Here is a 24,397-nt window from a genome sequence, read left to right as displayed (position 1 = left end):
TGGCCTGCACAGTGTTTCTTTTAACTTTTTATTATAGGAAATTCAAACATGCAGAGGGAATTGTACCATCAACAACACACACCCATCACTCTGCTCCAACAATGATCAACTCAGGCCTATCTTGCTTCATCCTATACCCTCCCTCGCTTGCTTCCTTCCCACCCTCAGATATGTGGAAGCAAATCCAGAGATACCATTCCATTTCAAATATTTCATTTTGTATCTCTATAATATGGGAATTTGGGGGGTTTCAAGATAGGATTTCACTTTGTTGCCCAGGCTGGAGTACAGTGGTGTGATCATGGCTCACTGCAGCCTCCACCTCCCAGGCTCAAGGGATCCTCCCACCTCAGCCTCCCAAGTAACTAGAGTTAAAGGTGTGCACCACCACACCTAGCTATTTTTTTTTTAATTTTTTGTAGAGATGGGGGTCCCATTACGTTGTTCAGGCTGGCCTGAAACTCCTGGGCTCAAGTGATCCTTCTGCCTCAGCCTCCCAAAGTGCTGGGATTATAGATGTGAGCCACTGTGCCCAGCCAGGAGCTTTTACATAATCCTTTTTGACAAATTTTCCCCCAAGAAATTAGAAAGTTTTATAGAAAAAAAAAATCCAGACTTCTGTCTTCTGTTAAAAATTTGGAAGCTCTGCCAATACTGGGCCCAGATGGCAATCACTGCTTAGCACTGAGTAGATGTTGACTTTTCAGATGAGGGGTGTGATGTCTACTTTGCCACAGTCCCCACCACTCCCCGACCTGGCCATCTCACCCACACACTTCACCTGCCTGGCTCCTTTAGGCATTTAATTTGTGTAGGAAATTGACCTAAAGGAGATATTAGAGAAGACATTAAAAACTTGAAGAATGTGAAAATCAGCCAGGAGATAGAACTGTGCTTTAATGCGGGTTATAGAACCACATTGGATATGAAGCATTTTGGGAATAAACTTTGAAAATTGGAAGTACCAGTTTGTGAATTTTGCTCAGAGAGATCAAGGTGGGGGGTGGGTGACAGTGGTGAAGCATCTCCTATGTGCCAGTCTCTTTTACCACAGGCTGTTTCTCACAAAATCATCAATCATATGCAGCAGGTGAAACACCTTCCTATTTTACGGATGAGAAAACTGAGGCACAGAGAGGTGAAGTAGGCTTCCCGAGGTCACTCAGGTCATGAGCAGCAGAGCTAGGATTCAGACCTGGAGTTGGCCTGACTCTAAAACGATGCATGCCTCACCATGGCCCATTGCTCCTTTTAAGAGCCTCGGAAGAGAGAATTTGACAAAGTGGTTGCCCGTGGGGCCTGGGATGGGTGGGGAAACCACGCTAGGCCTCGGGGCTGCTGAGGGCCTGAGGGAAGGAATGGGGAGCCCGGGCACAGAAATGGAGGAGGGGGCTGCCCCACGGCTACAGAAGGCATCTGGGAAGATGCTCTGCTGAAGGTGGCCAGGAGGGCAAAGCTCACAGTGGCCATTGTTATATGGTGCTGGTGGAGAGAGGGGGATGGCTTCTTCTTGACCTTCTCGGGTGAGTCGAAGGTTTACCCTCCAGACCCTTGATGGGTCCCTTTGGTCCCTTGGGCTTCCTGAGTCTCCAGCCAGGGCCTGGGACCTTTGCTGGGAGCTTAGCATGGGGTCCAGCAGCCCCCATTGCTACCTAATTCCTTAGCAGCCCAGGGTGTCTGCCTGCTACTTCCCTGCCTGGAAGGAAGGCCTTCTGCCTGGTGCGTTCCTGCTGCAGCCTCCACTGTTTCTCAGACTCTCACACAAGCTCAGCTCCCTGTCGCGTCCTCTCAGGGCCAGGCTTCTCCTTATCACAAGCTTAGACTGTCTGAGTAACTAATTGGATTTGTGTTTGCCTCCACACAGGACGCTAAGACCCGTGGGGCTGCGACTCCCTCTGTACTGGTCACAGCCGCACCCTATCCCCTTGCATGGCGCTGTCAAACCCAGGCCGGCCACTGACTAGCGCTGGAGGGGAGCAAATGGGAGGCCGGCCACCTGACTGATGGTCCCACACCTTCTCCCTGCAGGCCGTCCCCTTTTCTGGGACTATTCAAGGAGGTCTCCAGGACGGACTTCAGATCACTGTCAATGGGACCGTTCTCAGCTCCAGTGGAACGAGGTGTGTGTGTATATGGATGGAAACGTTTCACTCCAGCCTCGTCCCTTAGTAAACCACTGTGCCTGTGAGCCTGGGTTAGTTCAAACAGCAACATCCAAGCTCACGTGCCTGGCTCAGGGGAGGCCCAATGCGTCCCTAACCCATGCCACAGGGCAGCACTCCACAGGCACAACCTGCACCCAGGGGTGCCATTAACCTGGACTCCAGGATGAATGGGGCCCTGGGAGCTGGCGGTCTAAGGAGGGTGTGGGATGGTCAGAGTTGGATGATTATGTTCTGGGTTGAACCTTGCACACTGTGACTAAGAGTTGCAAAAATCAAACTTCCTCCATTTCCCATAACTGCTCTCATCCACTCTGAAGCTCTCCTTCTGCTGATGTGAAAATATTGAAAATTGCCATCAAAAGTAATTTGGTCTCTTTTGGTTTCGAGGCCTTTTCTAGAAACTACTAAGTCAATTCAACATACTAACATTGTATCAGGGCTGTTTCCCACCCCCTCCTCCCTCCCAAGGTGGGCTGTCTGGGAACAGAGAAGAGCTCACATGGCTTCTCAGTGGCTGGGAGGGCTCTAGACCCTCACGCAGGCCTGGCTGACCCCTGCCGAGGCACCCTGACCGGGTGGCACAGAGGTGTGCAGCTCTCTCCTGGTTTAGTGGGGGACCATGGGTGGCTGCCTGCTGAACTCTGCGGGGCCCACAGAAGAGCCTCTGGACTCATGACTCTCTCTCGGAAGCCTCTCTGCCTCAGTCCCAGGGGACCTCTCCTTAAGACCTTCTGGGCCTCACAGATCCCAGCTAAACCTCAGCTTGGACACCTAGATTCTTGGTGACCTCCTCCGCCATTGCCATCCTGCTGTGGGACTTCTCTGAGAGACTGTGGTGCCCTCAGGAGATGCCAAGGGCAGGGAGGCCCCGATCTCCCTGAACCCTCCAACCAGGGGAATCAGGACCATGACCCTGATCTTCCGCCCCTTCCTCTCTCCCTCTCCCTCCGCCTCCCCCACCCCCCAGCACCAGGAGGGCTTCCCACTCCCATCCTGTCATATAGAGACAGATCCTACCTCAGAGGGCCCTCTCCTCTTGGGAGCTTTCTGTCTCTCCCTTCCTTGGGGCAAGAATTTCCAAAGGACTACAGGGATGAAGCTGAAGGACTCCAAAGGAAAAAATACATGCAGATATATTTCAAATGCAATCTTCTCCATTTATTCATTTAATTAATTAATTTTTTTCTTTTGAGACAGGGACTTTCTTTCCCCCAGGCTGGAGTTCAGTGGTATGATCATAGCTCACTGCAGCCTCAAAGTCCTGGGCTTGAGCGATCCTCCCATCTCAGCCTCTGGAGCAGCTGGGACTACAGGAGTGCACTATGATGCCCAGCTAATTATTATTATTATTATTATTATTATTATTATTATTATTTTGAGATGGAGTCTCGCTCTGCCACCAGGCTGGAGTGCTGTGGCGCTATCTGGGCTCACTACAACCTCCGCCTCCTGGGTTCAAGTGATTCTCCTGCCTCAGCCTCCTGAGTAGCTGGGACTACAGGCTCATGCCACCATGCCTGGCTCATTTTTTGTATTTTTAGTCGAGACGGGGTTTTACCATGTTAGCCAGGATGGTCTCGAACTCCAGACCTCGTGATCCACATGCCTCAGCCTCCCAAAGTGCTGGGATTACAGGCGTGAGCCACCATGCCCAGCCAATTTTTTTTTTTAACCAGAGATGAGCTCTCACTATGTTGCCCAGGCTGGTCTCAAACTCCTGGGCTCAAGTGGTCCACCCGCCTTGGCCTCTGTGCCCAGCCCCAATTTCACATGCTCTTTACATTTGTTCTCTTCTTTCCCATTTAATCAGGCATGTGCTGGCCTCCAACAAGTGTCCACTGGCACAGAAGGCTCTCTCTTCTAGGTGTGCTTAACAACTTCCATCTTTGGTATCAATTGGTAATCACTTTCCAAGACCTATGCTTCTTGTTTGCTAATACCAGCACTTTTCCTTAACCGTTTTCTATTTGCTTTTAGCAAATCATGCTGTAAATGCAAAATCCAATAATTAAAACAAAAACACATTAGATCCCAATTAGAAAAACAAAAACGATGCCAACAAAGCAGTCTCTGCCATACAGGTTGTGTGCAAGATCCAGACAAATGCAAAGCACAGGCGCCGAGGCCCTCCTGTGCCTGTCACTGGCAATAATCCATGCCACAGAAGACTATTTGCTTTCCCTGGGCCTAGGTTTGCTGTGAACTTTCAGACTGGCTTCAGTGGAAATGACATTGCCTTCCACTTCAACCCTCGGTTTGAAGACGGAGGGTACGTGGTGTGCAACACGAGGCAGAACGGAAGCTGGGGGCCTGAGGAGAGGAAGACGCACATGCCTTTCCAGAAGGGGATGCCCTTTGACCTCTGCTTCCTGGTGCAGAGCTCAGATTTCAAGGTGAGCAAGAATCCCCTCCCCACCTCTCACCCCTGGGACCCCCAGCCCTATCAGGTGAATGGCCTTTAAGTAATCACCTAAATTGACATTCAGCCAGAGTGACACCACTATACAGATAACACGATCATTTCCTTGTGAGGTGTTACCCATGGCTGCCTAGTCTCCTTATGCACCTTCATCTGAATCTACAGGTGCACCTGCTGCTTCTTTTACTCTGAAAATAAGAACTAGAGGAGTCATCACGTTGCTATTTGGTGTTGTGTGTCTTTGAATTCCAAGCTCATTCCATTCCTCTGCTATAGCCATTCCTCCTCTCCAGGTCACTGGTAACATTTATTTTTCAGCGACATTGTTCCAGCCTTTATCCAGGGTCTATTAAGGGTATAGTTTTGTAAGCACATTGCAAATTACCTTTGCAAGCAGAGTAGGTCTCTGGGCTTGAGAAGCCTGTGGGTAAGTCAGTCCGAGTATGCTTATCTGAGATAAGGATGTCCCCATTCATTCAGTATGCAACCTGAGGTCACCTCTCCTCTGCTCCCCATGAGCATTTTATGCATATATAAATAATACCCCTGCAGCCATAAAAAGGAATGAGATCATGTCCTTTGCAGGAACATGGATGGAGCTGGAAGCCTTTATCCTTTAACGCAGGAGCAGAAAACCAAACACCACATGTTATTACTTATAAGTAGGAGCTGAACGATGAGAACACATGGACAAAATGGGGGGAAACAACACACCCTTGGGCCTGGTCGGAGAGGGAGAGCATCAGGAAGATTAGCTAATGGATGCTGGGCTTGATACCAAGGTGATGGGTTGATCTCTGCAGCAAACCACCATGGCACCCGTTTACCTAGTTAACAAATCTGCACATCCTGTACTCGCACCCTGGAACTTAAAATCAAAGTTGAAGGGGATGGAAATGGCGGATCACGCCTATAATCTCAGCACTTTGGGAGGCAGAGGAGGGCGGATCGCTTCAGGTCAGGAGTTCAAGACCAGCCTGGCCAACATGGTGAAACCCCATCTCTACTAAAAATACAAAAATTAGCTGGGTGTGGTGGTGGGCTCCTGTAATCCCAGCTACTCGGGAGGCTGAGGCACGAGAATCACTTGACCCACTGCACTCCAGCCTGGGCGACAGACTGACATTCCATCTCAAAAAACAAAAAAAAAAGTTGAAGGAAAAATAAATAATTAATAAATGAAACCCCAGGTGAGCTAAGACTAGAAAGACAAACCTACTGCAGGAAACAACCAGAAGAACGAAAAGTCCAACTGGAGCCCAGTAGAGACTCGGGTTGATGCACTTTGGGTCACACACACGTTCCTGTAACTGGCCCCACACTGAAGACCAGACTCAGGTCTTCATTTTCTAGAAAGAGGGTCCAGGAGCTCAGGGGTGGTCCCCATCCCAGCCTGGGACGCCTCCCCCAGAACACGTGCTCTCCTCTGGCAGGTGATGGTGAACGGGAGCCTCTTCGTGCAGTACTTCCACCGCGTGCCCTTCCACCGGGTGGACACCATCTCCATCAATGGCTCTGTGCAGCTGTCCTACATCAGCTTCCAGGTCAGACTGTCCACCTGGCACCGGCCCCGGGGCTGGGATGCAGGGCCCAGCGTAGCTGTGCTTAGGCCCTGCTGGGTGGACCCAAGCCAATCTCCTACCCAGGTCACTCTGGGGACAACCTCTGCTTCCCTGTCCCAGTACCTGCCCTCCCCTTCTCCTCTGTCACTCTGCCCCTCCTTCTGTGTCACTGTCTCTGTCTGGAACACCTGCCTTGGTCTCCCAGACTCCTCAGCTGCCCCTTTCTCTTCATCCGTCAATTTCCATCCTGGTAAGGAGGGCATATTGTTCTGGAAAGAGCCCAGGCTCAAGAACCAAACTGAATCCAGTTCAAATTCCCAGCTCTGCCATTCGTCATCTGTGGGATCTTAGACAAGCAACTTCACCTCTCTCAGCCTTGGTTTCTTCATCTGTAGAATGGTCATTGCCTGGCCCCCATGGGTGGTTGTGTGGTTCAGTGAGGAGACAGATATCAGAGGTCACACAGTGGCCCCCCTGGGCCCACACCAGGGTCTGTTTGACCTCTGTGTTTTAACAACTTTGAATGTGTTGCCAACATCTAAAAGGTCAGGAGAGCCAGGTATGGTGGTGGAGGTCTGCAGTCCTGGCTACTCAAGAGGCTGAGGCGGGAGAATTGCTTGAGCCCAGGAATTAGAGTTCTGTCTGGGCAACATAGCAAGACCCTGTCTCCAAAAAACTTTGTTTAAATAATAAAATAAAATAAATAAAACTAAAGAAGGTCAGGAGATACCAATACCATGTGAAAAATGGGAAGATTAGGGTATGCTGGGCCCACATTCCCACAGGGCACCAGCAGCTGGGTCTGAGCTGCTGTTACCCTTTTGGCATTCGAGGGAGCTTCCTGAGATCAGCGAAGCACACAGTAGGCCCTCAGCAAATCTGGGCTTCTCGCCCTTTGGTCCTCATCTCTCATTCCCTCCTTCCCTGACTCTCTCCCCTGCAGGTGGTAGGGGAGGGAAGAGCTGGAGGGAGACTGCACCCCTGCACTGCTCACCAGAGCCTGGCTCTTTCCCCTCCCATCCTGGCATGGCCCTAACCCCCTTGCCTCATCCCCCTGCCTGCCTGGTCTCTCCCTCTTGCCCCTGCCTCTGCCTTTCGGCTTCTCCTTGGCTCTATTAATGCTTCTCCTCACTGCCCGGTGCCTTTTGTTTTAACAGAACCCCCGCACAGTCCCTGTTCAGCCTGCCTTCTCCACGGTGCCATTCTCCCAGCCTGTCTGTTTCCCACCCAGGCCCAGGGGGCGCAGACAAAAAGTGAGTTCAACACAGAGGCCCTGGGTGGCCGAGCAGACAGTAGGAAGGACCGAGGGTCTGAGAGGCTGGCCCCAGCCAGCAGGCCACCCAGGGCCTACAGGCCGCATCTTGCCCACCCAAGAGTTCCCTGTCTCTGTCTGCTGGGCACCCAGAGCTGGGGACCTGGGGGTCGCCCTGGATTCTTCACTCCCTCTTCTTTACGTCTCTCCAAGGCACGAACGTGTCTCCCTCCTGAAGCCACCGATGTGGTCCAGGCCTCTGGGATTCCTCACCATGACGACAGGGGTCCAGTTCCCCACCCCCTACACCCAACCACTGCCACAGTGACCTTCTTATAAGCAAATCTGATCACACCCTCTCCCTGCTTAAAAATCTTAACAGCCCCTAGCCCTTCAAATAAAGCCCAAATTCCCCAGCAGGGCATATGAATTCCTCCCCAGTCTGCCCCAATCCACATCCCTGCCTCACCCCCAACCCACGAAGCTCACGCAGCCTCTGCAGCTCACTCAAGGCCCTCTTGGGCCACCATGCTTTTGCATATGCTGTCCCTGGTCCCGGAAGCACCCTCTGCCAGCCTGCCCCGAGCACATGCCTAATTGCCCTTCCATGCTCTGCCTAAGTGCCGCTCCTCTGGGAGTCCTCCCCGCCTGGAATATTGTTGGACGCTCCCCCGGTGTCCCCACAGAGTCTGTATGTATCTGTGCCATGCCAGTTCACAGCACCCCATTGTAACTGTATTTGCGTGTCTGTCCCCGTTACTCCACCCCCATGTCCCTATGCCCATGAGGCCCCAGAGGGCCAGAACTGTGGCTTGTTCATTTGCACTGTGCCTGGCACTCAGTAGGGACTCAGTGAATGAATGTGGAATGTGGTTCACACAGCCAGGGAGAATGGGATACCAGCCAGGGCAAGAACAGTCTACTGGGTGGGGCAGGATCCAGGACAAGGAGGTGAGCAGCCCTTCCTCTGGCCACTCAAGTAGTGGGAACTGGGAGGAGGGGCGCTTTGTCTATGCAGTCTTCTTATGGCTCATCACCATACAGACAGGGCACCTGCCCCCTGCCACGCTGACTTCAGGACTGGTCGAGCCCCAGGGAACATTTGCAGGGCAGCCCAACTTTGGCCCTGGCCCTGGCGCTGGCCCTGGCTCTGGGTGAAATATGGCACTGGAAGTAATGCTCTTCGCTGTGGGAGCTACAGAAAGCAATGAGGTCTCTATCAAACCCAGTCTCCTCTCTCTCAAGAGGAACAAGTGGGGATACCCTACCCCCCAACCCCAAAGCCCTGTACACCTGGGGGTAAAAATCTGGGTGCCACGGGCTCAGGAAGGCTTGCTTGGGAGCAAGAGGGAGGTGGGTGTGTCTGGGGAGGCATTTCTGAGCACAAGAGCCTCCCTGGAGTTTTGCCACCATCTCCTCCCATTCTGTGGTGCCCGCGATAACCACCATTCTGACTCTCCTCACCCCTCCAGCCTCCCGGCGTGTGGCCTGCCAACCCGGCTCCCATTGTAAGTCTCTTGTTTTCTTTTTGGATCCTCTTCATTTTGGCTCTTCTGGGCTCATGGAGGAAGCAGAGCTAGGCATTGGGCCTCTCCCATTGGGAGTGGGGAGGGCACAGACCAGACCCTTGACTATCTGCCCAGCCTGGTGAGGTTGGGGGTTGGATGTGGTTGGCTGGCCGTGATGAAACAACCTGAGTTGCCACCCCGTGGGCAGCCACGGAAGACCATGCCCCACATTCACTTCTGTCACCTGCAAAGGGAGGCTGGGCTGAGAGACGTTTCCCCGAGAGGAAAGATGGGCCAGAGCCACCAGTGTCCCTATCTGTCTTCTCCAGGGTTCTAACCTTTGCCCCTCGCTCATCCCCTTGAGAGAAGAGACACCTGGGCCCACCCTCTGTGGGGTCTGTGGGGCCATTGGGCTTGTTACGCCCCCGGAGGGTGCCTGCCATGTGGCGCCCTCTGGTGGGAGCTGGTGGTTTTCACACATGAGAGCCTGGGTGAGACCTGGTTTCTTTCTTCCAGACCCAGACAGTCATCCACACAGTGCAGAGCGCCCCTGGACAGATGTTCTCTGTAAGTCTACAAGTTCTGGTCAGTTCACAGCTGCACAGTGTCCTCCTTCACCAAAAACTAAACTCCCTAGAGCCCTAGAGTCGGGAAGAAAGCGGTTTAGCAAGGAGGATGGGGACACTAGGGGCTGAGTGCTTGGCTCAGGTGACATGTGGCTAAAGCTGTCCTTGGGACAGCAGAGATTCTGGAAGAAGCAGGGTTTATCCAGTGGTGGAAGAGACAAGTCCCCTAGAGACCGGGAGGGAAACTGGTCCATCTGTCACCAAGTGGGGAGTACAGTGGCCCCAGCACCCGGATGTGAGGTTCCTGGCCCTGCATCCTGGGTCCCCAGGATGTCACTATTGATCACAGGCTTAAGCTCTTCTCCTGATGGTGCAAATGAGGCAGGGGGGCTTAGAATTAGTGGGGCTGCCTGCGGAGGGGTTGAGGGGCAGGTGACCGTGGTGTGGTCTGGGAACACGGCAGGAAGTTCCAGGAAGGCTAACATGAAAAGGGAGGTAGACGGGAGAGTCCAAGGGCCAAAGGCTCACGAGGTCAGCCTCACAGTGGAGCCCTCTCTAGAACGCGTGGGTGCGCGTGGGTGAGTGCTCGCGCACCCATGTGCTCTCCCATTGAATTTCCTGGTTTCTTTTCAACAGACTCCCGCCATCCCACCTATGATGTACCCCCACCCCGCCTATGTAAGTGGTTTCTCAGGGAGGGCAGAGGTTCTGTTTGTGGTGGGCAGGCTGGGGGTGAAGGGCCGCTGTGGGGGGATCCGCTGGCCTTGAAAAATTAAAAGCAGTCATTTGTTAAGCTGAAGGGCTACAAAGCATCCCAGCGAATTAGAAGGCTGTGGAGAGGAGCTTTCAACCTTAAAACTGTCGTGTCAATATGAGCACATTGCATGTCCCTCCCTTTTCACCCCACGAGACGAGTCTTTTTGTGTTTGGCCAAAGTTCCTTTCATGACACTAATCTAAGCCCATTAATTTGAGGAGCACTGGAAAGTTTTCCTTTGGCTTTTATGGAACCAAGTACAGATATCATGGGCTTCTTCTCAGCTGACAGCTCAAATTCATGGGAACTGGTACAATCTTCCCCTTCCGCGTGGTGGCTGACCTGTCCCCCTTCTTCCGACAGCCGATGCCTTTCATCACCACCATTCTGGGAGGGCTGTACCCATCCAAGTCCATCCTGCTGTCAGGCACTGTCCTGCCCAGTGCTCAGAGGTAAGCCAAGGGCTCCAGTGACCTCCGGGAAGAGAGAGCCCTTCAAGGTGGGTCCAGCCATTCCCCTGGCTTCAGGAAGGCTACTGATGATGGGGAGGAAGTGGGACTCAGAACTCGGTGGATAAAGGTTCAGGTGGGCTGCCCACCCCAGGTTCCACATCAACCTGTGCTCTGGGAGCCACATCGCCTTCCACCTGAACCCCCGTTTTGATGAGAATGCTGTGGTCCGCAACACCCAGATCAACAACTCCTGGGGGTCTGAGGAGCGAAGTCTGCCCCGAAAAATGCCCTTCGTCCGTGGCCAGAGCTTCTTGGTAAGGCGCCGCAGTCTGGAGCTTGGAGAGGCTCCCATGGGTGCACAGGGGGAGGGGGTAAAGGAGGTTTGAGGTACCTTGAACAGGATGGGGGCTGATGCCTCTGGGATGAAGGCCCAAAAGAAGAGAAGGTGGCCAACAAATTATTATTATTATTATTATTATTATTATTATTATTATTATTATTACTGTCCCGCATGAAGGAAGTGCTGGGATCTGCTTTTTCAGATGAGGAAACAAACTCACAAGTGCAGGTTACTTGCTTGTGGTCACACAGTCAGTAAGCGTCAAATCAGACCCAAGAAGGAGGTGTTATTCATTTCTTCATTTACTCAACAACCATTTTCTTGTCGCCTGCTTTGCGCAGGAAGCACCCCACATGCTGGGGGCACAGTCATGAAGCACACAGACAGGGTCCTGCCTCCAGGGAGTTTATAATTTAGGTGGGGAAAGAACAAGGAAACTAAAGCATGGACAGATTGTCACAGATAACGACAGTGCCACGCACAAAGCAAAACAGAGCGATGAGATAGAGCGAGCCTGGGAGGGGCAGCTAGGGCCAACATGCAGAGGCACGGGTGTGGCCTGTCCAGGAACAGCAGGCAGGCGTGCTCCACCCTGACTACATATTCAAATCACCCAGAGAGCTTACAAAGGAAATATCAGTGCTGGGACCCCAGCCCAGGCCAATGAGGCAGTCAGCTGGGCATTCGTATTTTAAAAATATGCCTTAAGTGATTATACTCTGCAGTCAGAGTTGAAAATGACTGATGTAGGGCTTTGCAGCCATGGAAAGGAGCTTGGATTTTAACACAGTGAAAAGCCTCAGGAGTGTTTCAAGCCAGGGAGCAACATACTTTGATTTGTAGACAGCTGTGTGACCTCGGACAAGTGACTTAATTATTCTGTGCTTCAGTTTCCTCATCTACAAAATGGAGCTAATAATCATGAATTTCCTAGAGTTGTAAGAATGGAATGAGACAGTATCTGTAGTATGCTTAGGACAGTGCCTGGCACGTGGCATGTGTGATAGGAGTGTTAGCTATTGCAAAGGGAAGGAGGTTTTAACATTCGTACCCTGACTGCTTCGTGGAGAAGGCATTGGGGTGGAAAAGACAAGTTAGGAGACTGATGCTGCAGGAGCCCAGGCCCAGAGCACTCCTGTGTGCTGGGCCTGAGGGATACAGACGGCATAGGCCAGTGCTCCTGTCCCTGATGGGGTGGGAACAGTATTCTAGACCAGGGAACAGTACAGGGGAAAGAGCACGCACAGCCTGTTTAGTGAAGAGCCGTCGTTCAGTGGGGATAGAGTGCAGGTGAGGGGCTTGCTTATTAACAACTGAGGAGGGAGGGAGGGTGGGAGGGAGGGAGAGAGGAGGCTGCAGTGAGGGTGGAGGACTTCCCAAGTGTAGTGCAAACGGCATGATCTCTGCACAGGTGTGGATCTTGTGTGAAGCTCACTGCCTCAAGGTGGCCGTGGATGGTCAGCACCTGTTTGAATACTACCATCGCCTGAGGAACCTGCCCACCATCAACAGACTGGAAGTGGGGGGCGACATCCAGCTGACCCACGTGCAGACATAGGCGGCTTCCTGGCCCTGGGGCCGGGGGCTGGGGTGTGGGGCAGTCTGGGTCCTTTCATCATCCCCACTTCCCAGGCCCAGCCTTTCCAACCCTGCCTGGGATCTGGGCTTTAATGCAGAGGCCATGTCCTTGTCTGGTCCTGCTTCTGGCTACAGCCACCCTGGAACGGAGAAGGCAGCTGACGGGGATTGCCTTCCTCAGCCGCAGCAGCACCTGGGGCTCCAGCTGCTGGAATCCTACCATCCCAGGAGGCAGGCACAGCCAGGGAGAGGGGAGGAGTGGGCAGTGAAGATGAAGCCCCATGCTCAGTCCCCTCCCATCCCCCACGCAGCTCCACCCCAGTCCCAAGCCACCAGCTGTCTGCTCCTGGTGGGAGGTGGCCTCCTCAGCCCCTCCCCTCTGACCTTTAACCTCACTCTCACCTTGCACCCTGCACCAACCCTTCACCCCTCCTGGAAAGCAGGCCTGATGGCTTCCCACTGGCCTCCACCACCTGACCAGAGTGTTCTCTTCAGAGGACTGGCTCCTTTCCCAGTGTCCTTAAAATAAAGAAATGAAAATGCTTGTTGGCACATTCATGTGGGTTGACCATGGCTTCTTTAATTCATTTGGAGACATTTTGGAGTCTGTGGAATCGGGCGGGGGTGCTGCTGAGAGGAGTGGGATGGGAAAGCATGGACTCCCTTTGGGCAGGGGGTCCTGACCTCACACCTCCTCCCAGAGGGTCTCTTGCAAATCCCACGAGGGTGTTGGAGAAAGCAGGCTGGGGCTCTAGCCTTTTGGGCAGGAGTCTCGGACACAGGAAGGGTGGTAATGGGGTACCCCAGGAAACAGCCCCATGCCTCCGAGATGAGAGAGGGGCTGGGGCAGAGCCTGTGAGGGCCACAGCAGGGTCAGAGCTGCCTCCTCAGACCTGGCGTCCCAGTGGGAGGAGGTGGCTTGGGGAGGGGGGTCAGGAGAAGCTGATCCGAAGCACCGTCTGGGTGTGTGTTCCATTGTGGGCCTCCCCGGCATTAGGGGTTAGGGCTTGCGTGGGAAAAGTGGCTCAGTGTTCATGTGTGGGGTTCTGCCAGCCACTGGGCCACCGCCCAACAGCCCAGCTCCGCGTCCACGTGATGCCAACACATCCTGCTTGGCTCAGCAAGAATCCAGTTCCTCAGGCCCCAGTGTAGTCCTCGGAGCTGGCAGCACCAGCAGCAACTGGGAGCTTGTTGGAAACGCGGCATCCCGCGCACCGCCCCCCCGCCCCGCGACACACACACGTACCTACCTGAGAGATCAGAGCCTTCGTTTTCACAACATCCCAGGTGAGACACACACATTAAAGCTGAGAAGCCGGCTGGGCATGGTGGCTCACGCCTGTAATCCCAGCACTTTGGGAGGCCGAGGCAGGCAGATCATCTGAGGTCTGGAGTTTGTGACCAGCCTGGCTAACATGACAAAACCCCGTCTCTACTAAAAATAATAATAATAAAAAAAATTAGCCGGGTATGGTGGCGGGCACCTGTAATCCCAGCTACTCGGGAGGCTGAGGGGGGAGAATCGCTTGAACCCAGGAGGCAGATGTTGCATTGAGCCAATAATGCGCCATTGCACTCCAGCCTGGGTGACAAGAGTGAAATTCCATCTCAAAATTAAAAACAAAACAAAACAAAACAAAACAACAACACCACCACCACCACCACCACAAACCTGAGAAGCCTGGTCCGGGAGCGGACTCCTGGCTGTGTTGCTGAGATGCACGGCTGTCGCGCAGGGCACAGAGCTTTTCTGGAGCCTGAGGTTGACACTACACCTTATCCTGCCACCTGAGACTCTGCTGCTAGAAGAGGGAGGGGAGAGAGAGGGGCGAAGTCGGCCAGGGCGGCCAGGAGGCAGACACCAAACCCGAGCTGGGAGCCGTGTGTTGCTAGGACCCCAGCGTCCCCTGCTGAGCTCCTTCCTTGGTTCTGACCAGAAGGAAATGGGGCTCAGTCTCTTAAGAAGCCTTCCTTGGCCAGCTCCAAACCCGGGAGGGTCCCCAATCCCTCAGACGAGGATGCTGTGGCCCACACTTGCCTCGACATGTTGCCTTCCCAGCGACCACATCCGTATGAGACAAACTCACATGGGACAGGTGGCCCCAGAGTAAAACGCTAAGACAGTGTCTAAGAAGAAGCTCAAGGCCTTCCCAGAAGTGCTGGCCTCATGTGAGAATCCCACCCGCGCCAGACCCCGTTTCAGATCCTTTGTGAGGGAGGCAGGCCTGTGCCTCCTACCCTACCACAGGTCTTTGGACAAGCAACGAAGCTCCATCTTCTGCTGTCACACCTGGCAGCCATTTCAGAGGAGCCATGGCCTGCCTGGGGTGTCCCTCTGTGGGGGATCTGTCCAGGCTGCGACACCCACCAGCTCGCCACTCTGTATAACTGAGGGCCACATTCCCTACAAAACAGCCCCCAACCCCCCTCCCCCCCACACACACATACAGTGTGATTAAAGTAAAATGCAATTCATGTAAATATCTCCATCAAGGAGTCATACAGGGAAGACCCAAGTGGCCGTTGGGAACAGACTAGGGTGTTAGTTTTTTAAATACAGAGGCACAAATAACTGTACACAAGGCAGTTAAATACACAGTGGTGCGACAGCACCTCCTGGTGGTCACTTGAAGTGGTGCACTCAGCAGCGGGTTCCATCTTTCACCCATTTGCCAGGCCTGGCGTTGAAGATTTCGTCTCCAAGGGACCAGGAAGGCCCCAGCTTGAGAGAGGAGGCTCCGATCAATCCAGGGTGCTACTTGGTAGGAGGTCAAGTAAAGGGCTTGATGGGGAATGAAGTGAAAAAATAAGATGTGAGGCTGGGGGATATCACTTTCCTCCATCTCCCCAGGCCCTGTGACCTCGGATAATGCAGAGCTGGCTCCGTGGTTAAGTTCTGTGCCGGCAGCTTTAACCCCTCCTATGGGCCATCAGAGCGCTGACATCTCCAGGCTCCTGGGCTGCACTGCTGCCTTGTCTGCTTGTAGGGAAATACAGCACCAAAGATATTTTCATGATAGCACTTCTGGCTCTTTTAGGTAAAAACAGAGACCAAAGTGTCAAGTCCAGGCTGGGATGAGCCCCTGGGGTTGCCCAGCTTCCCTATCACATGGACCTCCATGAGCCATCTGTCTTCCCAACTGTCATACTAAGATTGTGCTTGAATCTGGTTTAGACTCTAACGGCCCTCAGCACCTGATCTGGTGTGGGCCCGCTAACCATCTCCAAAGCTTTACTTAGCATACCCATTTCCTGCCCAGCGTTCATCCCCCACCCAAGATACTCCAGGAGGTGTGAGCTCTGAGATAAATATGTTTGGGAAATGCTAGGTCCTTTCTTTCCTTCCAGCCTTGAAGGGTCCTGATGAACAGCAGCATGCTGAAGGCTCCCAGAAGTCTTGTAGTAAAGCAATGTGTTTGCCTTGCCTTAACTAAGCATGTCCCAGGCTATTCGACCTTGGAACCTTTTTGATGCCAACTGTCTACCGACCCATTCAACGCATTTGGGGAAATGCCTGTTATCTCCTCACTGTTCTTCAAACACACCAGCTTAACTCCCACCCCCGGGGCCTTTGTACCTGCTGCTCCTCCAGAACAGCCCAGAGTGTTTCCTTCAGTATCCACAGGGCTCCTCCTCACCATCTCAGGTTTATTCTCAGATGCCGCCTTCCAGCTCCGCCTTCCCTGGCCACCCTATTTAAAATTACACTCCCCAGCATTCCCTGGGCTGTTTCCTGCTGTTTTCTCTGAAGCACTACACCTCTTCCTTGTTTGGGTTTGTCAGCCCCAGTGAAATGTAAAGAATTTTTGCTTGATTCATTTACTGCTCTACCCTTAGCACATAGCAGGTGCTCAATAAATGTTCGGTTGAACGTATGAACGTGTCTTATGGAGAGTATGGAAGTGACAATTACAGGCTTTGGTACCAGAGAGAGGCAGACTGCGCTCTAGGCTTTCATATTCACTGCTGTGGTCCCCACAGGCTCCCTTCCCTCTGCAAAATGGGGTGCCTCCCTCACAAAATCCTCGGCAGCACTGAACAAAATGTCACAGCAGAATCTTTGGCAAGCAGTATGCCCAGTGTAAGCCCTTGATAAATATCACTATTATCTTCATCAATAAAATGCAAGCCCTTCCTGCTGGGGGGATGAGGGTGAGCAGACGCCAGCCTGGGTGTAAATAAGAAGTGTGAGGTTCACACGAGGCTGACAGGGGGCAGCCTTGCTCTCCCCTGTGTTCACAGCCTTGCTTTGGCCACACAGATACTTTCTGAAAGGGGGGTTTGGGGAGAGGCCAGGGAGACTCTCCTGCCCCCATTCCACAGAGGAAAAATGGAACACATTCACCCGACTTCTCAAAGCTGCCAACCAGTCCAGGATGTGCAGTAGGGCCTTCTGACAGCCCACCCAGCTCAGATCTCAGCCACTGCTAAGATTCTCTTGGGGCCCAGAACTTTTCTGGGCCTGACTCCCCTGGGTCTACCTGCCACCCCTGGTCCTGGCTCCAACGGCCTGTGCCCTTGGCCGGCACCTTCAGCCCACACACCCACTACTATACCTTGAGCTGAAAGAAATAGTCCTCGACCTGCTCTTCATTCAATTTCAGCTTGGCAGCCACCAGCTGCTTCAGGGTGCGGGCCACATCCCAGGCCATGCGCACATCCCCGCAAACATAGAGGTGGCCTGGCTCCTCATGGAGTACACGGAGCACCTTGCTGGCCAGCTGCTGCTGCAGGATGTCCTGAACATCTACCTGAAACCAGAGGAAGTGGTGGGTTCAGTCCCCAGCTGCTGGGGACAAGGCTTGCAGGCAGGCCTGCTGTCCTCAGGGAGGTGGGGAGAGGGCACTAAGGGGTGAGGAGTGAGTCCCCTCCCAGCCAGGACCTTGCATGGGGCCAGGCTTAGGATGAGGCGCACAGATGCCCCTGGGGCTGGGCTGGCATTACAGAGATAAATGCTGGACACAGTCCTGCCCTCGAGGGGCTGACCATCCAGTGGGGACCCCAGACTGTCTCTGAATTTGCCATGTCTCAAAGAAGCATCAGTGAAGCCAGTCCCCCTGCCCAGGGCTCTGTCTATACTCCGGAAAAGGTAGCCTTTCAATGCAGACTGTCCATCAGGTCCCTGCAGGGTACGGATCCCGGGCTTCCCAGTTAGAAGGTCCAGGAGTCAGTCGGGGACTCTCTGCTCCTGCTCCACACAGGATGCCCAGTGGCCCCAGCACTGGGCACAGAGCACTGGACCCGAGAGGTGCCCTGATGGGACAAATGTGTGAGGACCGAGAGTCTGTTCTGACACCTCCGGCTCAGGAGACAACGCGGCCCTGGGGGCAGCAGAACCCGTCTGAGGGCCGTGGTGGAAGGGTCGGCCGCCCTCCAGTCTTGCTGGGCTTGAGCACAGCCAGCCTGGATCACCTCTCCCTGGGCAGTCGCATGTCCCAGGGGGCCTGCTGGGGACCTTCAGCAGGCTGAGCTCTGGGCTTAACCCGCGTGTGACCTAGGTTAGTCCTGAACCTCTCTGGGCCTGTCGCTTATGCTGTATGAGAGGGTGTAACGCGCTTCATAGCATCACTCTGATGGTTGTGAACTACCTGCATTTTAGAGCTCAAGAGCTGAAGGCTCAGGGAGGCGAGGGGCCCGTGGGGACCCAGGGCTCATACTGAAGCCTGTGTGTGTAATGCTTCACCAGCTTTTAGGCTGCATTTACCTTAGCTTGCCAGGCAGGCGGGAATAGGCGTGTGCACCGCATGCAGCACCCGCTTCCGGGTCATCTCCAGCATCTCCTCCCGGTAGGTGGCGGTCCTCATCTGGGCGGCGGCACCAGAAGACCGGGGTCCGGCGGCCTTCCAGCACTACTGCCGGGAGTCCCGGGCTGTTGTTACCATGTTGGCCACCAGAGGGCGCAACGGCTCCAAGCCCAACTGGAATTCTCACTTAACTCCCACAAGTATCCTAGCTAGTTAATAGCATTATCCCCACTTTACAGATGAGGAAACTGAGGCCCAGGGCATTCAGATCACTCATCCATAGTCACACAACTGAAAATGCAGATGCGGGATTCCCTCAGCCCATCGGAGGTCAAAAGCAAGGACTTTCCCATTACCCCCACTACCAGGAGAGGGAGCCCCGGCTCCGGTGCCGGAGACGTGAAGGCGGCCATTCTAACCCGCAGAGGCCCGCACAGGGAGGCAAACTTGGGAGGTCTTCCCTCCAGAGAGGTCCAGGAACTGTTCGTGGGGCTGCGGTTCTGCTTCTAGGCAGGCGCTGCCCCTGGTGCCCCTGCCACCTGGGAAGCCTCCAGCCTTACCCTTCCGCTGGGAGTCATGGAGCCGCTGCTGCTAGAAACTGTGGCAGGGAGCGAGACCTGTGCCAGGCCTGACAAGGATGCAAGGATAGGAGGGATTCTTGGGGAGGTGGAAGCCGCTGGCACTGAAGAGGACAGGAGAAGAGGGGGCCAGTCCTCAGACACCCCAGGCCCACGCACACACAGGATGGCTGGGGAGCTGGGCCTGTGGGGGGCGGTCATGAGGGGGTGGAGAGGACAAGAAGCCCCTGTTTGATTTCCCTCGTCCTGCAGGCTGCTTCACTTCTGTCCAGGCACCAGCACCTCCCCTAGGTCCTTCTGAAAAAGGGCCAAGCTCACTGGACTCTGGGCCCCTCCAGCACTGCTGTCATCGTTGTCCCTGCTAGAGACAGGCACACCAGTGTGACCCCAGTGTCTTCTTTATGGGCCACGGGGCCCCCGAGCGGCACCTAAACCCCAGATCCCTCCCTTTCCTCCCGGAACCCCCAGGGGTCGGCAGTCCTACAGGGGACAGAGTGGAAGGGGTGCTTACTTCCGCACAAAGCAGGGCACTGGGTTTTGAGGCTTCAGTTGTTGAGCCATGTGCTGCAGACGCCGTGGTGCAGGGGACCCCGGCCATCTGCAACGATACCACGAAGTGACCAACGTCCCCCACTGCCCATGTGCAAACTGTACCAGCTGCTCCGCCCACACCACGGCCTCCTTGGACGCCCCGACTCAGGCACTCTCAGGACTCAATGAGCAGCTGTTTGTTCTGGTTCTGAGATCCACCCTCTATGAGCCCAGAGCTGAGGAAAGTTGAAAGGGACTTAGAGAGGTTGCAGGTTGTTCCATCTGCCCAAGCAGAAACTGAGTTCCGGAGTGGAAAAGTGACTTGGAGAAGGTCACTCAGGTCGCGGTGGAATCAGGTGGACAGCTCAGCTTCCCTGACTCCTACTCCAGTGCTCCTTCCAAAGACTTTCTCCGGGAACACTCCCAGCTCACCACTGAGCTCCACTGACAGCAGCATGAAGTGGCCCCTCAGGGTGGCTACTGCTGTGCGTGCTCATGAGCGTGGCCCTTGCTGGTAGCAACCCTGGGTGGTGGATGAGCTCCGCGCATTTCGGCCTGCTCTGACACCTCGCTTTCCTCCTCAGTGGCCCCTCCCGGGCTTGTAGAAACCCAGGAGGTTTCTCTGGGTTCTGTTCCCCTTACAATGGCCCAGCACTTGAAGGAGGCCTCCAACCAACTGCAGAGGTCCCCCTGGTTTTCCTCGGGATTAAATTTTGATCTCACAAGACATGTAGGCCTCTCCTCTCCTGGTCTGGGTGGCTGTTCTCTAGCAGGGCAAACAGAGTCTCTGGCCAGTTTTTAGAAACTGTGTTTGTGCTTCCTAGAGGACAGAGGGCTCAGAAGTGTGGGCAGCTCCCAGCTTCGCCCACCCAGGCAACGCTCAGTTACAGAGGGCAGGGCAGGGGGCAGCGGCCAGTGGTGGAGCTGAAACCACCTGGACGAGATGTTGGCCTCCCGCTCTATGGCAGCATCACCCCGCCCCCTGCCACCCTGGCCCACTTTGCTTCCCTCAGTGACCCTGACCTTTCCTTCTTGGCTTCAGCACAATGAGAATCATCTAATTATTTCTATGCCTATCTCTCCACTGCCGCCTCTAGATGCTCCCTGAGGGCAGGGCTGATGTCTGCTGTATTTCCACACCCACCCCAGTGCCAGGCATGAGGAGGTGTGAAATAAACCATCACTGAATGAGCTCAGTAAGTGAATGAACAATCAATGCAGAATCTCCCTTGCGTTCAGGCTGCACGACCAGGAAGACTAAGAACCACTGGCCTCCCACCAAGCACTGGGTGCTCTCCACGTCTGATCTCATTAAATTGTCCCAAGAGTAGTGGAACGGTGGGGTGGTGGAGGACTTGGACTCAGCAGTTAGACTAATCAGGTCCGAATCTCTGCTCTCCACTTACTAACAGTGTGACTTTCTGTGCCACCTGTAAAATGCACACAGGGCCTACCCCACAATGTAACTGATCATATACATACAGAAGGCTTGGTTTAGTGCCTGGTTCCTAGAGATCTCTCCCACACGCCTCCTATTACAGTTAACAACTCTGGGTGGTGGGTGTTCCCTCCCTCCTTGAATTGATGAGGGAGCTGAGGCGGAGTTAATGAACAGATGCCCAATAAGGGGCGGAGTGAGGCTGCTCCAGAGCCTCCTCCCTGGGCTCACCTCGGGTGTGGTAGGTGACCACGGCCACAGTCAGGTGGATCTCCATGGGCATGTGATCCCGGGAGGAGCTCGTGGAGTAGAACCTGGGTTTCAGAATGGGGAGCTGGGAGAGCAGGAAGCCAGCAGACACCCGCAGGGATGGAAACTCCTCCAGCACCTCCAGGAACGTGAGGCTGTTGGTGAACTTCCACTTGCTGTACTCTGAGGGTAAGTGGAGGGTGATGTGAGCGACTCAGGGCGCCTGCCCCTCTTTGGGGGAAAAGGCTTTCACAACCCAGTAGTCATTCATTCATTCACTCACTCAACAAACAAGTCCATGTGCCAGGCACTGTCCAGGGTGCTGAGACTACCGAGCTTGAGAAGAAATAGTTCCTGTCCTGGAGGAACTCAGTCCAGTACATTTATCTAACTTATGTGACCTCCACTGTCGGCAACTTATGGGCAGAGGTCAAATTTTTGTTGCAATTTAATTTGGGGCAAGGCTTTGGAACCAATCAGACCTGGGTTTAAATCTTGGCTGGGTGTCCTCACTAGCTGTGGAATCTCATCCCAATTACTTAACCTTTGTGAAACAAGGATAGTAATGCCTGCCTTGTGGGGATGTTATGGGAATTAAATGAGAAAGCATGTGCCAAGTTAGTACATTGCAGCCACAAAATAATGGTGATGGAGGTAGTTGGAATCGAGATAATTAACTATAATGATGACAATAATAATGACAACCAGTGCCTTTTGCAGACTTGGAACCAGACAGTTGCAGGTGAGTTAATGCATTCTCTCATTAACTTATTAATTCAACTCTCCATCTGTCACTCTGCCCATTATGCCCATTTATCCATTCATCCACACCATCCATCCCCCAGTACATCTTAAGTGACAAGTTTAATTCCAGTTTTGGGGAAAGCAAAGATGGATAAGGACGGCTCCCCTTTCTAGCTAATGTTCAAGGCAGTGCACTCTGGTTGCATCTTGCAGACACTTGGAAAAACTCAGTTCACTCAACACAACTGTGTCCTAGACATGGGCCAGCGGACGATGCCTGGCTTCCCACCAGCCTTTGACAAGTCTCACTTTGGGAACCTGGTGTGGATCCCTCTTGGGAGTTAAAGACCAGCTCTGGACTCTGGCTCCCCACATGCTGGGACCCCCCACATACCCCCACTGCCCACCAGCCCTGATCTTCACCTGGCACAGGGCCTCCAGCCTCTGTCTCTCAGGCTCTTCTGTGGCCACCTGGGCCAGCTTTTGGAGCAGCAGTTGGGTTGGGGGGTGGTGAAGTACAGGAAGTAGGTAAGGGCCTGGCTGAGTGAGCAGGGGGGCAGCCTCTTGTCACTGACCCAGTAGCTGCCCGGATGGGGAAGGAAGGCGTCAGGATGGAAAAGAGGCCCCATTCAGGATTCTCAGTAGGTAGAGAGGCACCCAGGCAGACACCCCCTATTCTCCAGCTGCAGGGGAAAGGAGGCTCTAAAGACCTGGCTCTAAGAGCAAAAGGCAGGAAGAAGGTGGCACATAGAGAAAGGACTGCCAGGGAAGGCTGATCACCAGCCCCCAAAGGGGCAGTAAGTTGGCGTGGTCCTGATAAACTAACCATGTCCTTCTCTGGCCCAGACCTGAACTTTAGCAAGACATTCACTGGTGATCTACAGACTCACAATGACTAAATCCACCAAAGACTAATGGATACCTCACAGGCCAGTTGTTCACTTGGAGAAAAGCCCATGACTGCAGTCCCCTGGGTGCTATACCAAGAGGTGCTGTGTGAGCAGAAGACGAGCTCAAAGGGAACTCCCAGGGGGCAGCATGCAGGGCAGTCACAGCACAGACCCTGGGGCTGGAAGACACGGGTTCAAACCCTGGCTCCCCACTTCCGAGGTGACTAAAGCCTCTGGGCCTTGGCTTCCCTCCCTGTGAAACAGATCTGATAGCACAACCTATCTTGCTGGGTTGGCATGAGCGCTGAATGAAATTGTGCCATAATAGTTGGTGCTGTGGCCAGGTATGGTGGCTCACACCTGTAATCCCAGCACTTTGGGAGGCTGAGGCGGGTGGATCACGAGGTCAGGCATTCAAGACCAGCCTGGCTAACATAGGAAACCCTGTCTCTACTAATAATACAAAAATTAGCTGGGCATGGTGGTGGGCACCTATAATCCCAGCTACTTGGGAGGCTGAGGCAGGAGAATCACTTGAACCTGGGAGGCAGAGGTTGCAGTGAGCCGAGATCATGTCACTGCACTGCAGCCTGGGCGACAGTGCAAGACTGTGTCCAAAAAAAAAAAAAAGTTGGTGCTATGCCTGGTAAACATGTTCCCTAAATATTAGGTTAAAATATGAGTATGACGTTATTTCCTCTGGACCAGGGTCCTGATGAACCACATCCATCACCCTGCAGTCACAAGGACATCTGTCTCCTCATCCTCACTTTCTCCTAGACTGTGGGGGACACTGCCAGGCTCTGCCTCTCTGATCCCACTTTTTTTTTTTTTGAAATGGAGTCTTTGTCACCCAGGCTGGAGTGCAGTAGAGCAATCTCAGCTCATTGTAACCTCCTCCCTCCAGCTTCAAGCGATTCTCGTGCCTCAGCCTCCCGAGGGGCTGGGATTACAGGTGTGCACCACCATGCCCAACTAATTTATTTTGTATTTTAGTAAAGATGGGGTTTCACCATGTTGGCCAGGCTGGTCTTGAATTCTTGACCTCAAGTGATCCACCCGTTTTGGCTTCCCAAAATACTGGGAATACAGGCGTGAACCACCACGCCCAGCTGATCCCACTTTCTGACTTTGGCCACTGCATTGAGGGGGATACACTGGTGGTGTCATTATCACTGGGGAAACTAAGGCCACGGAGCCATGCCTATGGCTGGGACTGTTTCCACAGCTGCTTTCACATAAGATTTTGGCAGCCCACCCTCTCAGCAGGAAGGACAGGGATGACTGTCACTGGCAGGCCCAGGCTCAGCCCCTCAGCCAGATGGGGTGGCCAGAGGATGCCAGGCAGCACTGGCTCCCTGGCCCAGGGCTCACTGCTCTCATCCAGAGCCTCCAGGTGCCCTGTCTGGCGGGGTGTGGGGCCATCCACCACTCGCTCCAGCATGCCTTGGACCAGGGCCAGCTGGTTGCCTGGGCAAACCCCAAGGTTCTCCCTTGGCAGGTAGTTCAGGCCTTGGCCCTCCCACAAGAGAATTCCACCAGGATGGTGGTGTGGCTGGGTAAGGAAATAGAAGCCTCAGGTGGGCCGGGCGCCATGGCTCATGCCTGTAATCCTAGCACTGTGG

General features: G+C 53.9%; 1 protein-coding gene and 1 pseudogene across 4 annotated transcripts in view; one reads left to right on the top strand and one right to left on the bottom strand.

The window, feature by feature from the left end:
• The window catches only part of LGALS9 (galectin 9), an 18,442-nt gene extending 5,286 nt beyond the window's left edge, over positions 1–13,156 (top strand). Inside the window, exons 2-11 of one of the 4 annotated variants that reach the window (XM_009432544.5) lie at positions 2,029–2,120; positions 4,357–4,558; positions 6,018–6,128; positions 7,304–7,399; positions 8,871–8,906; positions 9,423–9,473; positions 10,109–10,150; positions 10,592–10,680; positions 10,832–10,994; positions 12,432–13,156. In XM_009432544.5, coding sequence (XP_009430819.4) covers positions 2,029–2,120; positions 4,357–4,558; positions 6,018–6,128; positions 7,304–7,399; positions 8,871–8,906; positions 9,423–9,473; positions 10,109–10,150; positions 10,592–10,680; positions 10,832–10,994; positions 12,432–12,578 — 1,029 coding nt within the window. In that variant the 3' untranslated portion in view covers positions 12,579–13,156. The remainder of the gene's footprint in view (positions 1–2,028; positions 2,121–4,356; positions 4,559–6,017; positions 6,129–7,303; positions 7,400–8,870; positions 8,907–9,422; positions 9,474–10,108; positions 10,151–10,591; positions 10,681–10,831; positions 10,995–12,431) is intronic. The other 3 variants (XM_016932202.4, XM_024350408.3, XM_016932203.4) reach the window with 3 other exon arrangements.
• LOC738379 (nitric oxide synthase, inducible-like) overlaps positions 11,410–24,397 on the bottom strand; it is a 26,582-nt pseudogene continuing 13,594 nt past the window's right edge.

This window comes from Pan troglodytes, chromosome 19 (assembly GCF_028858775.2).
Source record: "Pan troglodytes isolate AG18354 chromosome 19, NHGRI_mPanTro3-v2.0_pri, whole genome shotgun sequence".
Lineage (NCBI taxonomy): Eukaryota > Metazoa > Chordata > Mammalia > Primates > Hominidae > Pan > Pan troglodytes.
This window is presented reverse-complemented; position numbering and strand designations above follow the sequence as displayed.